This window comes from Grus americana, chromosome Z (assembly GCF_028858705.1).
Source record: "Grus americana isolate bGruAme1 chromosome Z, bGruAme1.mat, whole genome shotgun sequence".
Classification (NCBI taxonomy): Eukaryota; Metazoa; Chordata; class Aves; order Gruiformes; family Gruidae; genus Grus; species Grus americana.
The window spans coordinates 19,555,814-19,578,336 of record NC_072891.1 but is presented as its reverse complement, the minus strand read 5'-3'; the positions used below and the strand labels follow the sequence as shown (position 1 = coordinate 19,578,336).

Sequence of the window (22,523 nt, the reverse complement as noted above, 5' to 3'; positions counted from 1 at the left end):
CTCAAAATCTCTTTAGATCTCCATTTTCAGATCAATGGTTGAGGATACCAAAAAAAAAAAAAAAAATAATTACAGTAGTTTACTTGTTGCGCCTTTCCTTTTGACATATTCTAGATTTGGGAGCAATTTTACCTGTCATAAGACAGTGCAAAGTAGATAGAAGCTGGTGTTCACCAATGAAACATTCATTTCTGAATGTGCTTAACTCAAGACGGTCAGATCACGTACAACTGCAGCTCCAGCCTAGTGCTGTAATATTCTGATAAGTTAATGACAGGGTAATGAAGTTTCCAGCAGAAGTATCTAGTAGGTTTTTTTGATCTCTGAAATATATTCCTGTTGGCACTGGTCCTCTGCAAGCTCTTGCGCTCAATTTCACTTCTAGGGTTTGAAGACTGTAGCAACGATAATCAACTCTCTTCCATTGCAGCATGCTCATTCTCAAGAAGCCATGCAACAGGAGGAAAAGAATCCAAGTCCTAGGAAAGTGATTGGAGGAAAAGAAGGTCTGGGCTGAAACATGACTTAAAGACTTCAAGGTGGAGTGCACAGTGCAGAATCATAATGGACATAAGCTTTTTTTTAAAAAAAAAAAAAGAAAAATCTTTCTTCCTTGGGAAGGGAACTTAATGAATTCTCCTTTGAATATTGCCATTATCTTAGCAGGAGAAACAAAAAAAAAGAAACTGTGTTCTATGTGAAACTGAGTCACAAGAAGTATACCTTAACATATAGCAATTTCACATATTACGTGTCCAAAGATAATGTTAGGTATCTAACATTTATCAGTTATTTCCCTGGAATACATAATTTCAAAAGCCAAGCTGTGCATCTGCTGCATTAGATAGCCAAGCACTTTTCAATTTTGATGTTGACAATATTACAAAGCTTGAAGGCCATTAAATTAAGATCTTGCTGCTCTTCACTGGAACCAACTTGAAATAATGAATGCCTTTTCTTATGTGCAGTTTTTGGCTGGGATAGTTAATTTTTTCCCTTAGCAGCTAGCATGGGGCTGTGTTTTGAATTTAGGATGAGAATAATGTTGATAACACAGGGATGTTTTAGTTACTGCTGAGCAGTGCTTAAACAGAGCCAAGGCCTTTCCTTTTTCTCACATCAACCCACCAGCGAGTGGCCTTGGGGTGCACAAGGAGTTGAGACAGGACTCAGCCAGAACAGCTGACCCCAACTGACCAAAGCGATATTGCATACCATACGATGTCATGCTTAGCATGTAAGGGGCTGGGGGAAGAAGGAAGGGGGTGGACATTTGGAGTGATGGCGTTTGTCTTCCCAAGTCACTGTTACACGTGATGGAGCCCTGCTTTCCTGGGGATGGCTGAACACCTGCCTGCCCATGGGAAGTGGTGAAGGAATTCCTCATTTTGCTTTGCTTGTGTGTGGCGTTTGCTTTACCTATTAAACTGTCTTTACCTCAACCCACGAGTTTTCTTGCTTTTACCCTTCAGATTCTCTCCCCCATCCCACCGTGGGTGACTGAGTGAGAGGCTGCATGGGGCTCAGCTGTTGGCTGGAGTTAAACCACAACACTTATTAGGTAATGCCTCCTTAGTAAGATCAGCATATTAAGCTTAGCCAGAATACAAAGAGATGCAGTAGATTCTGCACTGTTAAGATTCCAGTTTGGTGCACTTTGGCGTTCCTGAAGGACTTTAGGCTCCACTGCACAATGCAGCATTCAAAATTCAATAGGAAGATGAATTGGAATAACAGTTCTTGTCTGTGATAGGAAAATAGCGACATCAGCCAACTGGTTGATTACACTGAAACTGGGTCAAAAACAATGCTTTAAACAAATGTTAGCCAGCATATAGGGCAGCTGGTTAAAACTGAAACAAGAATATAATCAAATCTGGGCAACAAAAGGTAGTTTTATGCCCAGCTAGTATTCAGTGGATAGCACTTACATCATTCTTTGGATCTATGTGGAGAGCTGTCTCAACTGTTTCTTTTGTGACACTTGGGATAAAACTCTCAGTTGCATATGAAAAAGGTGCACCCTCCCCCAATTTGTAATAGATTTCACCGATCGTGTGTTGATATCTCAATTTGTTAAGTTAAAGTTAAAGCAAAAGTGAAAAAATCAAAAGCCATAGGTACAAAACGAAGGATCCCAAACATAATATTATGCGTTGTTAAAATTAATGATTTAATGTCATGTAAGACAAACTGAATTTAGGCTAATTATTCGATGTTAAGGCTGAGATGCTATCACTACATCTCTTGTTAGGCAACAGGAAACCTCAATGCAGATAAACGTATAACTAGCAATAAAAAAAGAACTATAATTATATAATTAGTATATGCTGATGCTGTGTGAGGCACCTGACACTCTTCTGACTTAATGTGTGAATACTTAACTGGCTTAGTTTAATTTCTGAAGAGCATCGCAGAGACACAATTGCAATCTCAATCTTTTGGACTAAACCTCCCTCATACCCAACACAAAAAACCACGGTGCTTTCTATTCCAGTCATGAATGCTTCTGGAATAATGAGAATATTAATCTGGGCACAAAGGAGGCTATATAATACACATTTATACAGAATAGTGTACGTTATACTCCAATGTTACGTTTTATATATCTTATTTTGCTCTTCAATTGACAAAATTCTCAAAACCCCCAGCTTCTACTGAGACAATTTGTGTATGCAAGGCTAATAAGTTTAAACAAGATAGTTAATATAAAATTACCATCAAAGATAAACCATAATCTTTAAAGTTGCAGCTGATTTCAAACATTCCTTTTGATGGATTCTTAGTACAGCAATTTTTTAGAAGTATGAACACTCCAAATCTCCTCTATTTATAGGGAAGTTTGTAACAGGTTCAATTGGAGACATCAAAAACATTTTAAATAGACATCACAAGATGCATCTGTACTTTAAAGGTCAAATTTATTAGGAGATTAAGAGATGTATTATACACGGACTATAAATATAGCACAGCTGACTTTATTCAGTCAGACAGCCAATGCCAACCTATTTTGTAGACACCCTTGTTCTTTTGTTCCAAGAAAAATTTGCACCATAAGACTTGGATTTAGGTTTTGGAATCTTCTTCTCTTCAACATCATAGCTCCAGCCTGGAGATTACAGGGAAATGGTGGGGGGAGACAAGAAACAAAGAGAATTCTAAGTATTCTTAGCATACAGTATAGAGCAAATGCAACTTAAACCTTTTAACTTTAATATCTTTTTCTCCGTGTAGGCATGCAATAGTTTATTCCTTGGTAGTTGGCAGCAGAGAATACTGAAATGCCATAGATGTGACATGCCTGTTCTTCCAGTTGATAGGACTTCCCCGTACTATGTATCTCCATTTTCTTTACTCCTGCAAAAAACTTGACAGTCATCAGTGAAAAGTTCAACAGCAAACACTGACTGTCCTGCAAGTTCATGGCTCCACAACATCACAGAAGCACTAAGGCTCTGTGTACACTGGGACAGGAAATCAAAATAAAGATAAAGAAATGTGGAAAAAAATAGCATTGAGAAGATCAATCCCAAAGGCTAGGAGAGAATGGAGACCTTGGAAAGCTACAGAAAAAGAAGGGTGGGAAGACCAAAGAAAGGAAGAACAAAGAAAAAACTTCAGCATTAGAAAGTAGTTTAATACTTAACATTTTTGAAGAACATAAAAAATTAGGAGTAAAAGAAAAAGGAATGAAGTGATAGAAGACAAGTAAATTATGTGATAGTTAAGCAAGAGAAATGCTAAAAAATGTCAGAAAAGAGGAGGTGGAGACATTAGTGTTTATGTAAATCAAAATGCAAATTGGTTGCAGCCTCCAGGTGCCTGGAAATTTGCCAGGGCAGCACTCAGTATTCCAAAGTTTGGTCTCTTTAGCTGCAACATTTCACTCAAAGTTGAGATACTTGAGTTGAAGCTAGAAGTTGTTAAGTATGCAGTTTTAACTGATACTAATAAGGCGATACTTTTCTTCCTTAGTTTTAAAACAAAAACTTGATAAATCCTAAAAGGTTTAACATATATCTGAATTTTTTCATTTTAAGATGTTCACAGAAAACACTCAAGACACATCTACATATCAAAACATGTTTCATAAGATACACAAGTTGTCATGTCACTGTGCCTCAATTTTGCGTATTCACAAATGTCACACAAACATCTTCATGTTTATTAGGCTGAACCAATGTTAATTTCCAAGTTAATTATTCTCCATAAGAAATAATGGAATAGAGGTTTTAAAAACTTATTCTTTCCATCTGTGAGAGCACTGGTTTTGTCTCCTGTTCTGATTAAAAATATAAGCTTGAGCAGACAGCCAGAACTAGATCCAGTCACAGACTTTGGAATTGCAACATTCAGCATTGTAACACCTAACTTTGAAGCACTTGGCTGCTGGAATGGGATCTACAGCCCCAAGTTACCGCTTCATCTTTTTATACACTAGATAGAGAGGTGCCGAGTGCCTCCAAAAGAGATTCACAACTGCCAGCACAATGACTTGGGCTGCCATAGCTATCAAAAATCCACAAAGTTAGTTACATCTTACTTTGGATTGCAAGATGCCACCATATGTGATAACAGTTCAACACTCTGGAAGAGTGTCCTTGAGTCAGGCACCTTCAGTTGTTCACAACAGAGAGCAGAAGTCACTTTTATAGAAATACCACAATGGTGAGGGAGGTAATTCTGGCCCAGAACCCTGCCACACAAGCCAAGTGGATATAAAGCAGGTTTCATCGCCTCTGGAAGAACGCTCTTATCACCTGACTAAAGGTTATTGTGGAGTAGAAAAACTCTCCATCCTTGTTCCTAAAGCTGTGTATTTTAAACAACTGCCTCGGTGATGTCAGAACAAAAAAGAGTTTAAGTCAACAGGCTAAACTTTTAAGTTCATCCAGTTACAAGTGTTTCCTCCCTTGCCTCAACTTCAGACCATCCTCAGCTGTCATATTTTGGACAGAGATCTCTCCCGTTACTGTATTCACTGCAGTTATCCCTACATTAGAAAACACAAGAGATGGAGCAGGGCAGAAAGACAGCTGAGCTTCTTAGATGAGAAATAACTCTCGGGTTTCCCAATCATATCAATATATCTGGGATTTGCAGAAATTAAACTTGAGGTTCGTAAGGAATTTTGTAATGGAAAACTTGGGTGGTTCATATGGGAAGGACAGAGAGGTAAATATTTGTGTTCCTGGACTTAAACATGTTTCAGTAACACCTCAGTTTAGAAGCTAAGTTCCATTGCAAATGTGTGCCTAAGTTTCTCATTTCTTTCTAAAAGAACAAGTAAATGTTGTAAAATTTATATTTCCAGCTACATCTGATACTGAAGCTATTACGACAGAAAATACTATGCACATATCGTATGCATAAAACTAAGCCACCTTAAATAAAAATGGAGTAATAATTTAGGCAAGCCAGCATCTGCAGAAAGGTTTGCACATCTCGATTATGGTAAAAAAAAGGTTTGTTTTTAAAAAAAGACGCCTTCAAAAATGAATAGAGGAATTAAATACTAGCCATACTAGCCTGTACCATTAAAAAGTACAAATAAATTGCACATTAAATGGTTTAGCTTCTTAATTGTTTAAGTTAATGGACTTATCCTGGTATACAGCATAAGCCATCTATCAACTTTGCACAATTTGGTCTGACCAAGAAATTTTACTCTCTTACCCCAGACTAAATATAGTTGAAAACTGTAGACCACAGGGAAGACTTCTGAAGAAGCTAACAGTCCGTGTGCATTATTCCTGGCTTTAACTCAGTGCAATTAATCTTTCTCACATCCATGAGCACTAAGCATCAAGCCCAGCTCTTTCAGGAAAATTCATGTTTTTAGAAACCCAAAAAACCTAGCGAAAAATTCATACCAACAGTTAAAAGGACTGATGAATATTCAAAAAGCTGAGATTATGGATACTGCTTGCAGTACCATAATTCTGTGAGAAAATATAAGCCTAAATAACCAATTAAGTTTACAAATACAGTCCTCTTGATACGTCATTAGCATTAAAAATATTAACTAATTACACTGGCTTTTCTACTATTTCTTTCTCAAATATGAACAATCATCAAGTGTAAGTGTTTTAGACTTTAGTGTTGTACTTGGGAAGAGTTCAACCTCAACCTCAACCTAAAGCCTCCTCAAGGGGGGCAGCGGAAGGGAGGTGCTGATCTCCTCTCTCTGGTGACCAACGATAGGACACGAGGACATGGAATGAAGTTGTGTCAGGAGAAGTTCAGACTGGACATTAGGAACAGGTTCTTCACTGAGAGGGTGGACAGTCCCTGGAACAGGCTACCGAGGGAAGTGGTCACAGCACCAAGCCTGTCAGAGTTCCAGAAGTGTCTGGACAACACTCTTAGTCATATGGTTTACTTTTAGGCAGTCCTGTGAGGAGCAGGGAGTTGGACTTTATGATCTTTATAGCTCCCTTCCAATGCAGAATCATAGAATGGTTTGGGTTGGAAGGGACCTCAGAGATCATCTAGTTCCAACCCCCTTGTCACGGGCAGGGACACCATCCACTAGACCAGGTTGCTCAAAGCCCCATCCAACCTGGCCTTGAACACTTCCAGGGATGGGGCATCCACAACTTCTCTGGGCAACCTGTTCCAGTGCCTCACCACCCTCACAGTAAAGAATTTCTTCCTAATATCTAATCTAAATCGACCCTCCTTCAGGTTAAAGCCATTACCCCTTGTCCTGTCACTCCATGCCCTTGTAAACAGGCCCTCTCCAGCTTTCCTGTAGGCCCCTTTCAGGTACTGGGAGGCTGCTATAAGGTCTCCCTGGAGCCTTCTCTTCTCCAGGCTGAACAACCCCAACTCTCTCAGCCTGTCCTCATAGGAGAGGTGCTCCAGCCCTTTGTTCATCTTTGTGGCCCTCCTCTGGACTGGCTCCAACAGCTCCATGTCGTTCTGGGGCCCCTAGAGCTGCACACAGTACTCCAGGTGGGGTCTCACAAGAGCATAGCAGCGGGGCAGAATCACCTCCCTTGACCTGCTGGTCACGCTGTTTTTGATGCAGCCCAGGATATGGTTGGCTTTCTGGGCTGCAAGCACACACTGCCAGCTCATGTTGAGCTACTCATCAATCAATACCCCCAAGTCCTTCTCCTCAGGGCTGCTTTCAATCTATTCTTTGCCCAGCCCGTACTTGTGCTTGGGATTGCCCAAATCCATGTGCGGGATCTTGCACTTGGCCTTGCTGAACTTCATGAAGTTCACACAGGCCCACCTCTCAAGCCTGTCCAGGTCCTTCTGGATGGCATCCCTTCCCTCCAGTGTGTCAACCTCACCACACAGCTTGGTGGTGTTGGCAAACTTGCTGAGGGTGCACTTGATCCCCCTCACCAACAAAGATGTTCAACAGCTCCAGTCCCAATACTGACCACTGAGGAACACCACTCATCACTCGTCTCCACTGTGAGATATTCTACGATTCTATGACAAATTCATTCTGCAACATGGCCAAAACTAAAGTCCAATGTGCTTACTCGGTAGTCACTTAGTTTTAGTTTTTCTATCACACATTCACAAGCGTTCTGAGAGTCCTTCCTTAAATAGAATTGAAATGCTCATGTCAAGCCTTCAGTCAAAAATCCCACTGGCATGTAGCTTGGAACTTCAGCCTGGGATACTCTTAAAGTATTAATATGAATCTTCCTCCAAGACCTGAGCAAGGCTCATTTCTCATTGAAAACACAGATACTTGCAAAAGCATTGCAATATTAACGCTAAGAGGCTGAAACACTTTTCCAGAAAGTGGAAGGTCTAGATTCAATGCCTTCTGCGCCCTTGGAAATATTCCCGTTTTCCTCCTCCTCAAGTAGAGCACTAATGATCTGCCAATTTTGTGCAACAGAGGAAAAGTACTTTATGCTGCACTTTTTCTGTTGTTAATACTTTGAGATCAGATTGCCTATACATAGCTGAATCCCTTATATCCAATACATACCATTTTTTTCAGCAAAGGCAACGGCATCTTCTTTAGTAGAGAAAGTAAGAACCATATTGGATAATGGATCAGCTCTGTAAGAAATCAGATGACAAATTTTAAGCACAGTTGAAACATAAAATAATTGTATCTGTATTTCAAATGCTAGTCAAATGCTGTGTTACACAACTTTCTGTAGTATACCACCTCACAAGACATTCAAAATCCCTTTACTTTTAGTTATTTCCAGGATTAGCACTTACTTTCTGCACAGTATTGTTTCACTCTTTCAGTCTGTTAAACTTCCCTCCCAACTCCTTGCAGAAATTAATTTTTTAAGTTTTTTATTAAAAAAGCATGTCTAACCACCTGCTGAGGTTATAATATGTGCTCTGCAACAATCTTTTTAATTTTTAAAGCCGTGTAGTCCCTCTCTTTTTGGAAGATTAGGAGGCTTAAGGTAATTTTGAACATTTCAAGGAGACCAGGAGTCCATAGAGTAGCTAGGGAAAGAATAATCTTATACAGAAAAGAGCAGAATATCAAAGTGATCAGAGCAGGAATTAATCAGAGACTGAAAAGTACTTAAAAATCTCAAGAGTTCAGCTTTGGCTTGGCTGAGGTCACATGACCTCCACAAATTATTCCAGTACAGCAAGCAGATCACAGGCCACCACTGAAAACGAAGCTCAGAAACGCAAACTGCTAGCTAACTATATACACAGTGGTTAGTTTTAGATGATGAACTATTCCTCAACTGCATTTCTGAAAGGAATCAAACTGCTAAAAGCTTTTTGAAACAAATTAACATTTCAGTTAAAAAACCAAACTGCCTTATTTGTTGCTATAAAAGCTTAATTTAAGAACAATGACAAAGGATGAAAAAAAAAAGGTTCTAAAATTAATCTACCAAACTTTTAGAGAAATAAGATACCAGTTGTAGCAGCACAATGATTAGATAATGCGTCCGTGAAACAACACTGCACATGAGCCTGGGAGACAACTGGGAAGACAAGACCAAATTGCAACAAACTATTGAAGGAGCTGCCTCTCAACTGTTCTCTCTTTGAAGCTAGAAGGGCAAATGAAGAGAAAAAGCAACCCAAGATACATTGAACTCTCTACAATAAAGGACAAAGCCTGTGACTGGCAGAGGGGGAGGGGAAGAGGGGGAATCTAGCTTCCAGCAAAGACAACAATGTAATTTTATCTGATGTACACATGGAAAAATGGAGTTTGCTATATAACCAATATATTCCCCCCATAAAAAAAACAACCAACCAAACAAAACAAACAAAAAACCCCAAACTGGATAAAGGTAGAAATTACACTTGCACAAGCCACTAAGACAGGCTCTCTTAAAGACATTTAAAGAGTTCTCTTATAAAGGCAGTTAGGAGAATCAGGAATTAAGAATTAGTCCATGACATGATTAGTGGAGAATCAAGTGACCCAAATGTATCGCAATATTGTGACAACTTCTGCTTATCATTCTCTTCCACGACTGGGATTGGAAAAATCTTCTCAACATTACTATGTGGGAACAAAGAAGTTGAATTCTGAAGTGTAGTGAGGGACTGGTGCCTGCTCAGTACTGTAAGTTTGGTGAAAACCTTCCAGGAAATAGGCAGTTTGGAAATGAAGATTGTGCAGAAATTATTTGCTCTGTTTTCATGTGGGATCATCCTTCATCCAATTTAAATACAGCTTTTTGATTTCTTTCCATAAATGAGCTATCCATGTGTTTAAACTTGTGATAATCCATAAGCAAAGCGGAGTTCAGGATGGCCAGCACGATGCCCTGACACTGTCAGCAACAGCAGTGCCACAGGATTTCCTATGCCTGCCCTGAACTGTTTTACCAGTCACTACAAACTGGGATTCCACATTTTGTTCTCCTACGAGATCTTGTATAATGAAAATCATGCATTTTCCATGTTTCTTTGTTTACAGCTTTATATTGAAAGATGTACTTGAGAACTATCAATAGGCATTCCTGTAATAAAACCTCCCAATTAAAAAAAATTGTCATGAGTCCATTTTATTTAGATCTACAACTGGATAATTTTCGCTGAAAAAAACCTACATCCAAGAAACAACAAATGCAACCAAAACAAGACTGTAAAATGATAGAAATATAGCAAAGACCTACAGGTAAACAAGTATATTGAGTTCAGAGGAAAAGGGCCCTAAATCCCTAGATCCTAAAGGGCTCTAATCCACTAATCCCGTTACATTATTCACAAGTAAATGGGAAAACTTCTAAGAATTGTTTGTTGCAGAAATTAAATCTGAAGAGAAGAAACTCTTCTTAGGCATTTCTGGGCATTGAAAGGCAATTTAAAATTACCAGAATGTGAACTAGTAGTTTCGACTCCTTAAAAAATGAACAAATGAGTTTACAAAACCCCTAACCTAGCAGTGCCAATTCTCAACATTGCACACTCACTTTTGGCCTACCAGGAGCTTGCTTACACAGGAAATATTCTTTTCCCTATCCCAAAATGAAAATGCATGCAGAGACGGATTCATTCAAAACAGCCATTCCTTTTTAAATTCCCACAGTAAGCTCACTCCAGGACAATTTAACATACAGGTAAGCCCTTAATACCATGGCTCATTTTTCTAGGTGGTTTGTTTAGCACAAATGGTAGTAACTGTTAGAAAGGTTAGAAGCCATTGTTTTGGCTGAGATCACACAAAATCCCACCCAGAAAATAATTTGTCTGGGGAAGTTAGTCAGCTGAAAAGCAAAAGGGGATTAGAAGAAAAGTTAAATTCAACCTGAACTAAAGCAGGTGTTACTGGCACCTGTTACAGTGTTACAATCAGTGCGGTAGTATAAATAGACCATACTTTAGTGGCTAGACACTTGGGGGGGGGGCACACAAGGCAGGAGGGAAAGGTGTACTGCTGGTCAACTGTCTATCACTTAATTAATTTAGGCTCCATGAAACAACCTGGTCATTACTTGCTAAATGTAGTAGCTACTTTCAGTAGTTGAATCATCCAAGGCATACATGTACTAAATCATTGAAATCTTATCCTCTGAAACAGCAATTTAAATACATGGTGAAAAATCCCAGGACGTGCTTAAGATGAGGTCATTGTTATATACAGGATTTAAGTTTCAGACCAGGTATTTTAGCAGACCATTTTAATACATTAATATTTTAATTCACATTCGGTATTTTTTTCTCATCTAATAATAGCTTTGGCTTCCCTAATGCTTTGCAATACCAATACATCCAAGATGTTACAGGTTGTAAGCCTCCTCAATTTTTTGTGGGAAACCAACATAACAGGAAGACTTGATTTCATAGTTATTTTGAACTAATATTTCCGGATACATTTATTTTATAAATCAATTTTAAAGAAAAAAATCATTCTATGACCAGATTCAAAATGTTAATAATCTCAAAAAATGCATCCTCAAATTATTTCATATTTAAGGTTTTAAGGTTTTTTTCCATAGAATTTTGTGTTCTTTGATAATAAGTACTAATATGAATCCGTATCATTGTAATTTTCAATACACAATGTATCCTTTTGAAGTTTGAAAAAGAATTTCTAGTGGTTGATTTTTGTTTAAGTAGAATAATTAACTTTTCTGAATATGCCTCAAACAAGACAGCTTCAAATCAAAATTACAATATTATCAGGAGAATTTCTGGCATAGTCCTCACAGTTTACAGGAATTCTAACCACGCTGTAAAATGTAGGTAGTATATTTATATTAGGAAAAAAGAATTAATATTTAGCTGCATCCAAGTTATACTTACATCTACAAATTATAGCATATTTAGCTAAGATTAGTACTTTTCTGGATTTTGGCATATTTAATAGTTTTTAATACTAATATTAGCAACATTGAAGCAGTGTAATATTTTAAATAGGTTTGAGGTTCGTTTTTTTTTAAAATTAGCTATGGGTCCTCATTTCAGATCTTCAGGATATTTATAAAACTTTGTAGAAAAAAAAAAACAGAAGTATTGTTAGTTTATGTTTAACCAAATTTAAAACTGAGAGCTGAGAAGGATTTACTGTTTCAAGTAACTGATAACCTTCTTTCCCTGATGCTGCATACAGTAACAGCACCACAAATGTAATCACTGAAATTTCTGGTTGTTAACACTTTTTTCAAACTCTTCCAGATGATGTTGTCAGCTAAAAATCTGCTTTTAAACATAACAGATCGTTAACCATATGACTAACAAACCCAACCATTTACTGTGAGTATTGTTAAAACACAACTAGATTTGCAGGTAGAATGGACATTTCAAAGTTAAAATTCACATGACTAGTAAGAGCCAAATATAGAAGAAAAGTAATTCCAAATTCAGTAACTACTCACGTAGATGCCCAGCCCATTAAAGGATTTTCCCAGCGCTCCCTGTTATCAAATTCCATCTTCCATTTCTTTGTATTGTTAACTCCTGCCTGCATTGCATTACGTGCTGGAACAAAAATGTGAACTTTTCTGGTTTTGATGTGCTCATCTGGAACACCAGTTAAAGTAGTGATATCCTATGAAAAACAGAATGGAACTTGTTAAAAAACGGTTCGCGTTAAAGGCTTGTAAAATAATACTGCTTATGCTTTTTACATAAAAAATAAATACGAAATTAAGTTACAAAAAAAAAGAAAAAAATTACAGAAAAGTAGAGTCTAGTTGTATAAAAGTGAAGCTGACACAGATTTAGCATGGATCAATCACCTGAACCTGCTCATCTCCCACCTACACAACTGCTAGTGCATAGGAGGGAGGGACAGAACCTTTCCTCCCATTCTCTGACCACAGCTGCAAAGTCACAACTGCTCCAACTAGTACCAGCTAAAACAAACGCGGAAATGTATAAACGCCTCTTTCCCTCTTAAAGAAAATATTAGAGCACTGATTGAAGCATCAACAAATCCCCAATTTTTACATTACTATTAGAAGCCTAAACTTCATATGAACACGACTACTCAACACAATCCTAACCAGCCAACTATGTGCTGCAGAGTAAGTACTTTCACTTGGACTTAAGTCTGCGTATAATTAAGAGGCACCAACATCCACACTGACTCAAGAAGCTATGCTTAGCATGAAGGAAGAGGCAGGAGGTTATCTTTTGCAAAATAATCTGTTGATTGTTTGAGACTGCAGAGCAAATACTAGACTTCAGCGCCCTCATTTCTCTAACCATTAGTTATAACACAAAATTGACCCCTTCATGTTTCAAACTATGATTATCAGCTTTTGAGAGCCAATTCTTCTGACGACGTTCCAGATCAAGAGAGGAACATTTGATACTGGTAACATTCTTCACTATTTTTGTGAAGGACAAAAGGAATCAGGAGATTCCAACTTTCAAAGGAAAACAAACAAACAAACGAAAAAGGCTTGTAACATTGTACACAGTCAGTAGTAGGATACCCTCCTCTACCAAGGCTTGGGTTGTGAGCCCTCAACAAATAAACCTAAAAAAGACAAAAACGGAAGGATCAAAAAACCAGCCCAAAAATATTAACTGACTTTAACAAAGAATAAGACAGGGAAAAACCTTACATGAATTGCTGTGAAAAATTACCCTCAGCAGCATCTGATATAATCAAAGTGAACTTTCTCGCTAAAAACTAAACAGTAATTACATAAAATTAACCTGTCAGTTCACCCTAGTAAAGAGTGAAATCAAACATCAAATCCATCTCTAAGGATGCTAAACTACTCCTGTTCCTTACATACTTAAAAGGCCAGTGGGAGCTCCTTGGTCTCGCTCCTTGCCCTCCCCTCACCTCCTCTCTCCAGGAACAAATAGTAAACTGGTAAAAGTTAAAAAAAGTGCAACAAAACTTATAGGCATATTGAACTTCTCACCAGTACTGCCATGACTTGAATTAAAAGGCAAACAAGTTTAAATAAAACACTGGCTTTACATGTCTGTGGCTACTAACTTTATGAGATTTTGTTTTGTGGCAAACTTAAAAGCTCTTGGTGCAGTCACCAGATCATCCTTTGAAATGAGGCAAGACTCATTTTTTGGTTTACTTCAGAAAATAAGTTTTGGAAGATCAGTCCCTCAAAACTACACAAGGGAGCAAGTTTAAAGCATTTGACTTGTATTTGCAATTAGAACAGCAGGGGAAACAAACAGGCACGCACACTATTTTTCCAACTTCTGACATTTCTACCCAGACTACCAAAAGAAACTGTCAAAATATCTTAATAATTTCATTATAAATGCTTCCATTAGGCCAAGTAATGTTTATTTTTAATAGGAGTCTAGAAGTAATATGAAAAAGAAACACTACCAGTCACTGGAATGTTGCAACACGCATGCAAAACACCTCCTGACAGACTGGCATTTCTGAATTAGAAATTAGAAACCACAGTTTTAGAAGGAAATAGCTTAAAGTTTTCTTATTTGAATTGGCAAAGTGCTTTGTTTAACAAAAAGACGTTTTCACCTGCAGTAAAGTTTGGTGAGGCTTCAGTGTTTCAGCTTGCCTGTTTATAGGAACAGGCTTCTGTATTAGCCTTTATTTCTGTATTTAACAAACATGCCTATTTAGAAAATGAATATGCAAGCTTCAAAATAGCTCAAAATTACAATTTTTTTTTACTATTATTATTCTCAGCAACTCGTATGTCCATTATTAATTTTATACTTCAGATTTAAAGGGTTTTGAATGGCTCCAGAATTATCTGGAATTATTAAAATAAGATACTATGTTAAATAACATTATGGACATATACAATTTCCTCTTTTGAAGCCTCCACACCAAAGAATCATCAAAATACTACTAAAAATAAAAAATTAGTGCATACAGAACACAATCTAAAGAGAGTATTAAAACCCAGCAAATGCTATATTTATAAGGTAACCATAGTAAAGAAATGCCTAGACTTGTTCATCTGGATGAAAATAAAACCAAATCCCCAGACAAACCATAAGTCCCTTCAAGCCATGGTTTTTTGGGCACTGAGTTGGCTCCAAATCAAAGTTATTTCATTAATAATATAGGATTCATCCCATAAAAATCTTTTCAAGGTGAAAACAAAATCCTGCCTACTTTCCAAAAATAAAATATCTACATGGTGTTGCTAGCTCTTCATACTTTGAATCATTATATCTAAAGTTTCCATGCTTCTGGGAATCTAGCAATTGTTTATTGATATCTTCCCCATTTTAAAGCTGGCAATTGAACAGACAGTTGTTCGGACAATGAGTTTCTGGTTTCTGAAGCCCAAGTTGTCCTGACATAAAATCACTGTTTTTCCTTGCTGTAGACATGTAAGGTACTGTAGCATAGCTGAGCTGTTGCCAAAGATATGGAATAAAAAGGCTTGGCATCTATCACATACTTGACACCTAAAGAGCACAGAAGCTCTAAAATTCCTATTCCCTGTAGGCCCACTCTTAGTCTAGACAAACTGATTTCTCACACTTTTAAAATGCATTACAACACTCTATTGTGATCATTTCATCCACACAGCTCCAGCTAGTGACAGAAGAACCTGTCCTTTAAGCGACATTTCAATGGGCTAAAGCTCCAGCTCCAAGATGCCATTAAAACAATATAATACTTGAAAAGAACTATGCTGCACTGGGTTGAACTCTTTACTGTGTCTTCAGTGCTTTGTTCTGAGTTCAAGTTCTCATTGAAACTACCTGTGAAACTTTCCAAAACAAAGATGTTTTTGACAGCTGGTTTCACATTATATCTTTTTTTTTTTAAAGTGTTCCTTACTGAATTTTGCCATACTAGCACATTAAAATATTAGTGAGGTGTGGCATTCAAAATCCTAAATAATAAGGTGACAATATAAAAGACCTGAGATTTGAACTGTATAGGTTTGCTTTACTAAAAATTCACAACCCTGCTTCACATTTTTAACACAGGCTATCATCTAAAAGGCACATTCTCACATTCCGTTTTTCTTACTATACATGGCGGGGAGGGTTAATAGCAACCTCTGAATGTTCTTTCTAATTTAAAAAAAATTTAAATACTCATTTTGAGGCACTTTGGCTCTTCTTAGAATAAGCTGAGAGGGACAAACCACTTTTTTTGAACAGCGGAAATCACATCAAATTGCTTACAAATGAAGAGACGGTTTTGCCTTTATTATAACTTGCACTATTTAAGAACACTTGTCACAGTGGAAAGCCTGGTAAAGCTCTTCCTGACAGAGTAATAAGAAACGCTAAATGTGCTATACAGCAGGAAGAAAAACTGGTTCACAGAGGCATTGTCAATGAAAGCAGTATTCGGCATGAAGATGACTTTTAAAGGAAATGAGAATTTCTGTCTTTTAAGTACTCCACTAATAGTACAAATTCCAAAGAGGACAAGAAATGGAACTCAATAATTCAAGGGAACGAGACAAAAAGAATTGAAAGTTTCTCTGAAAACAAATCTTTTAAATAGATGGGTCAGGTGTGCATAAAGGTGTCATGTTTCTCCTATGACATTTGGTTCCACGCATAGACAAAAACTGTACATAACCACTATCAAACATCTACTGTTTAGCACCCCCTCCTCTTTTTTTTCTTAATAAAGGAAACAGGGAACAAGCAATGGGAAGTTGATGTCAAAACACAGAAAAACCTCCCAGCAAGCTTCCAGCAACCACCCAGGATTTAGAGTCTTGCTAGCCGCTCTCTTTTCAATACCAGAATTTCACACATTTCAATGACCATTATGACTTCAAAGAATCAAATTTTCATCATTGTCCGTCATCTGCCGGTTGATTTGTATAAAGGAGTTCTTCTGCATGCACTCCAGACAAAGGGCTCCTCACTTTCGTGGCTATATATCAAGTTTAAAAGTTCTATTTGTGACAGTTGTGTCTGTGGTAAATTAGGGTAACACTGAAGGAGTGCAGCTGCTCTGCAGGAACCCCCTTTTTGGCATCATTTCACTTAAATAAAAACTGAATAATTAGCTTCTGCCTTTATTAAACCACAAAAATGCCACTGGCCTTAGTAATTACTTCCGGTTGCCCCACCTACTTAACCTCAATAGTTTACACTTGTTAGAAAGGAGGGAAAGTAGACGTTTTCTGTACTTTATAGGAGTTTACAACAGCTTGCTCTCTTTCCCACCTCCAACATGTTTTACCAGACTAAGTGCATAAAGTTTTGCTATAAATTCATGTTGCAATACACTTTCTATAGGAGCTGTTATATCAAAGCACAGAACATCTTGCATAATACCCACAAAATAGCTGCTGTGAAAGGAGCTTTTTATTTAGTGTGCTCAACTGCTTAGGCTGTAAGTCAGGATAAGAACCTTTATGTTTCTACACTTCAATACGGGATTTTTGCAACAAATGTTAAGAGAATCTACTATGCAAATTTTAAGTGGAAAAATGGAGCAGAATGCACTAAATATGGTCAGACAACATTTATCTAATAGCTACAGACACAACAAGGGGAAAAAAGCATATTTGCCCTTAGGAAACTATCACACAGAATACAGTTTTCTTTCAGGCTTCACAATCATTTTGCATTATCACAATAATCTGTGAACAACATGGTGTTACCTGTAACGTGTTTTCCCATCTAATCATCCTGCAGAATACTTAATAAAGTTGAGAAAACCAGTGAAAGAAACATATTTCAAAAAAGAAAACCAAACACTGTAAACAGAAAACACGATTCAATAACAGTAATGATTGCATGAAAGCTTCTTCTTCTTCTAAAAAAAAAAAAAAATCTCTTTCCATAGGCAGTTTTGCAGAAAACACTAAAGAGAAACTGGATACAGAGAAAAGGGTATGTTGAAAAGTGGGTCTAACAAAAACAGAAATTGTCACATTACTGGAATCAACATAAGTCCATTATAATACTTTTTAGACTACTGACTGCCATTATGCAAAGGAGCTGTCAGCATCCAAAACAGTCCAACATTTGCAAGTGCTGTTAGCTTCAGCAAACTCTATTCATCAGTTTATATTTCACAGCTGAGGAGATACTACTCTAACAGACACGACTGCTAAGCATTTGCTGTTGTTGCAAAACCTCCCTGAGAACTTCCCTGTTGTCCCACTGCACAAAGGCTCACTTCACTTGCCCAATATTTTGCATGCCCAATAATATTCCATGCTGCTTGCATGAGATATTACAAACATAATGGCATAACACATCCCGCACACCATTAAACCAGCGTAACTTGGATTGGTTCAGAGAGAACATGATGAAAGAGTAAACAGGAATAACTGACTGGACTTCTAAAAATCCCAGGTGCTCTCTACAAACTGGAACACAACTCACACTACTAAGTAGAAAACTTCCCCCTAACCAACCCTTCTTTTATATCTTAAAACACTTCACTTATAGCCTGCATTACATTCCTAAAGCTTGTATTCACATTTGTCTCCTGCAAAAGTCATAGAAAGATTGTATTTATAAAAGCAATAAATGGTAAAAGTTATGACAGAAGCTGCTGAGTTGTACTTTTGTTAAACTATAATAATAAAAATAAAACCAAACATCTCAGATTTTGCACCTCTCAGTGTCCTGACGAGCCTCAAAAGAAACAGGCATTTTTCTTGAGAAACATGCAAAAAATACCTATCATTCAGCCTGCATTCTTGATGGACAGGTAAACAACATTTTAGAAATTTAAAAATTAAACATTCAAAACACGTAAGTCCCACTTTCAGCACAGACGGGTATTGCATGCTCAGTATAATTTTTCTGCCAAGAAAGAATCAAAGAGCAAGACAAAATGATTATTTAATTATTAATAATGTATTTTTTTTTCCTGTCACAGTATGTCTTAGTTTTGTAAATATTGTCTGGGTAAATATAATGAAATTAAAAAGAAAGGTAATCATATCTGGGTTTACACTTTGCAGTTTCTCCATATGACTGACATTCAGAAAATCATTATTAAACGGAGGAAAGTAGGGGTGGACAGGGGAGAAAAATATATTTCATAAAAATAGATTGATGTTGCTACTAGCAGTCATCAGAGATTTCAGCATGGTCATGACATTCTTCAAACTGAGGAAATGATAAACAGTGTGCTTATTTCAAACAAGGTGGAAAAAAGTCTCAATTACTTAGAGTGGATCTTGTAAACAACTTTTTGTTGTAACGTAGCAAGATTTAGAGAGAACATACTTTCTAAACCTCAGTCAAAGCATATGTAAGCAAATATTTTGCTTCCATGCACACAAGTGGCTAGGTTTTTTAAATTACATGTGTAAAATTTAAAAATTACCTGTGTTTACAAAATAAATCATAAGCATGCGACTTAAGTAAATTTTCTAAAGTTACTGTTTTTCACGAATTCTGTCAAGACAAGAAAATTAACAGTTCTGATCTGCTTTATACCCATTTGAAAACCTTACAAAGCTTCCTTTAAAGTAGCCATTAAGAAATTTTCCAAAAAGGCCCAAGTAGAGTTCCCAAATACAGGCACCACTTGTTTCATCATCTTCAGCCTCTGGAGGGGAAAGTGTCTGATCTGTGTTGAACCATTGGCTGGGGTGCCTTTTCTCAGTGTTGTGGAAAGCTTCTTGACCCGTTCAAGCTGCAGAAGAGCCAAGGAAGCATGACGTTCAGAGCCTAGCAGTGAACTGGGACACTACTTACATATAAGCAGTGCAATTGCTGCTGTGAAGCAGGAACACCTTGGCCAATTCATACTCTAACCTGGACAGCAAATACCCTAAGGTCTGAGCTGCTGAGTTCAAATTTGGACGTATGGCAAAGCCTTAAGACATGATAACTCTAGTAAGATTTCCTATGATGAAGTCATAAGAAACATTATCACTACAGAATATGAAACATCCATTGTGGATTCAGTTTTAACTAGCTAACAATCTCCCTATTTAACTGTAGCTGTGGAACACCATTTAACCTTAAGGGTTAAAATTTAACAAACTACTTAGGCTTTTGTTTATTAAAAAAAAGACATTCATCAAAGGTGGGGATGGAAAAAAACCAAAAAGTAGTGGTTTAAAGTTTAACTTGACAATAGTGTCACACTAGTCCATGGTCTGCTACTAAGAACAATATTGAGAAATCCTGAGTTCATGTAAACCAATGCCTGCCTTCATTGTGATGCATGTTCTCTATTCTTTACATCTCCTTTATAAAGAAAGTGATTTCTGTAACAGATCTTTGCCACACAGTAACAAGTGGTGTGAGACATGGGAGAAAATCAGAAGCAAATCCCTAATCAAGAAATGCAAATCTAGAGCAAAATCCCTGTTGGTGCATGCTTTTTAGAAAAGTTGCATTTAAGAAATTTCAAGGAAGCCAGACCTGTTAAAAGCTGTCCCTTACCCTAATGCAAAACGTAATGCTTCTATGTAATATGCATGGATTTTAAAAGTTGAAAGCTAGTGCTAAATAGTGTACATAATTTCCATACACAGCAGGTAGTGAAGCAAGAAAAGAACTGACACAGTTACCCTCGTTAAAGAGATGCACAATGGAGAACTGTTATGCAGTGTTAGCATACTGAAGGTCTATGCATCAGGGATGTTGCGGCTCTTAACAGCTTAAATGTTCACTGTATTTTGTTAATTAGTGCATACAGCTTTTAAGCCTTAAATGTGTTTTAGAAAGTTCTTTTCTAACAATAACACAGCCATTATTCCCTGGTGGGGATGGGAAGGGTTGATGGGGCTTCAACTGTTTCACCATCGCCAATAAAATACACAGTTTAATACCACCGGACAAAAATGCTTTCTTTAAATTTATCTATAAGGTTAGTTAAAATGGAAGCTTTCTCCAATCTCTCTCTAAAAAGCTGTATCATAACCAGAATGTATTAGTGTTACTTCACAAAATGTTTTCAGCTTGTTCTATGGAGAAGGCTGTCCCTGTAATTTGTGCTTTGGCCTTTATATGCTTGGCCTTTAAGGTTATTTATAGGACAGAAATCATGGTTTATACTTCCTCACACAATAGAGAGAAATCTGTCACCAATTAAATTTAGTAATTCAAGTTGATACACTACATCTTTCCTTTCAGTTTTCTATTACTGTGAGAGGGGGAAAAAAAAAAATCAAAGGAGAATACAATGTACAATTGTGTTTACTAAACAGTGATAAAAAAGATTTATGATGATGATGTTGGCCTATATAGAAAAATACTGTTATTTATTTTTATACATTAATGTATGTGCATATCTATAAAATTAATCTGGAAGGAAAACTATCCATTTCTTTAGATGTTTGTAATCAGAATTACTCACCATTGTCTTTATTTTTTTAAAAGATGTTACAATTATGTTGGAAATGTTTTAAAAAATTCTGCATCTGGTCTGTCTTATCAGCATTTTGTTGAAATTCCTTATAGCTCAGCTTCTTCTCACTTGTTAAGTCAGTTTTCAGGCTAACAGGTAACAGGATATAAGTTATTTCCCCATCAAGCAAAGATTTTCTTGAGCACTAAACATAAGCCAATGGGCTTTATAGACTAAATAGAACTGAGTATGCCAAAAAGATACATAAGAGACTAATTTCCCTACAGTGCTTGCTTCACAACTGAATTACATATTAAAACTCTGGAACTGAACATCAGATGCTCTCTCCATGTCCCCACTTAACATAGGTTAATGTTCCTAATTTGAGACAGCAGCCATGAAAGTATTTCAAAGATACCTCATAAACAAGATAAACAAGACTTCAAGAACTGGAGAGCATCTGGTTCCATTTCATCATTGATCTTCTGAGTAGAAAGAGGTAGTAATGAAGCAGCACCAAGCTCTCTTGCAGGATGACCAAGATGTTCAAGGATTCCACAGGATTGCTGGGCATTCCAGACAGGGAAAGCTCTTCCTTTCTGACTTGATAAAATGATTCAGCTAAAACTTCATGACTAGAAACAACTTTCAAGTCTGTACATAGAACTTTGTTAGCTGGGCTAGGATTTGTGTCTTAAATCTACAACTTAGATATACTATAAAAATGCATAAAGACACATTTGATTGAACAGAAAAGCAAGCACTCTACGAGGAGGGTTTTTATTCACTGTTCCGGACAGGACAAGAAGAATTCATGTCATCTACAGAATGATTTCGTAACAGGGGATACTAACTTAGGTGTTCTAGAAAAGGTTCAAATAATGGTATTGTTTTATGACAACATGAAAATACTATCTAGTCTTGAAAAAGCAAAACTATGAAACAAAACAGCTCCAAAAATGAAGTTAATTCTTACTTTTGTTGATTACTAGACTGTATCAATGGCTCACTTGCATTCTTTCCTGCAGATTAGAAACATTGCTTGCATATTTAGACTTATAAAAATCAAACAAGTATTTGTATGTTGAATAACCCTTTGGAAGCCAGACAAACTAAACATGACACAATGATACGCCTTTAATTTGTTCTGAGCAGCCATCACAGCAAGCTCTTGAAAATCAGTATTCTTTGATAGAAAATGAAATACTATGTAATGGAAAAAAAAAACCAAACCACCTGCATGCCCTTCAAAGAGACATATTCTTTGACCCAGTGCTCCAGACTAAAGCCTTTAAATTTTTGCACAAGAACGCTGCACGAAGGAAGCCCAGACAAAACAGACACTCGAGATGGTAGAAGGTTGTGTAACCTCAATCTCAGACACTCC

General features: G+C 37.1%; 1 protein-coding gene across 1 annotated transcript in view; it reads right to left on the bottom strand.

Moving 5' to 3' along the window:
* Positions 1–2,902: 2,902 nt before the first annotated feature.
* The window catches only part of NDUFS4 (NADH:ubiquinone oxidoreductase subunit S4), a 48,371-nt gene continuing 28,750 nt past the window's right edge, over positions 2,903–22,523 (bottom strand). The window contains exons 3-5 of the mRNA XM_054810348.1: positions 12,297–12,469; positions 7,964–8,037; positions 2,903–3,109 (exon numbers count right to left, since the gene is read on the bottom strand). Of these exons, the coding sequence (XP_054666323.1) occupies positions 3,006–3,109; positions 7,964–8,037; positions 12,297–12,469 (351 nt within the window). The 3' untranslated portion in view covers positions 2,903–3,005. The remainder of the gene's footprint in view (positions 3,110–7,963; positions 8,038–12,296; positions 12,470–22,523) is intronic.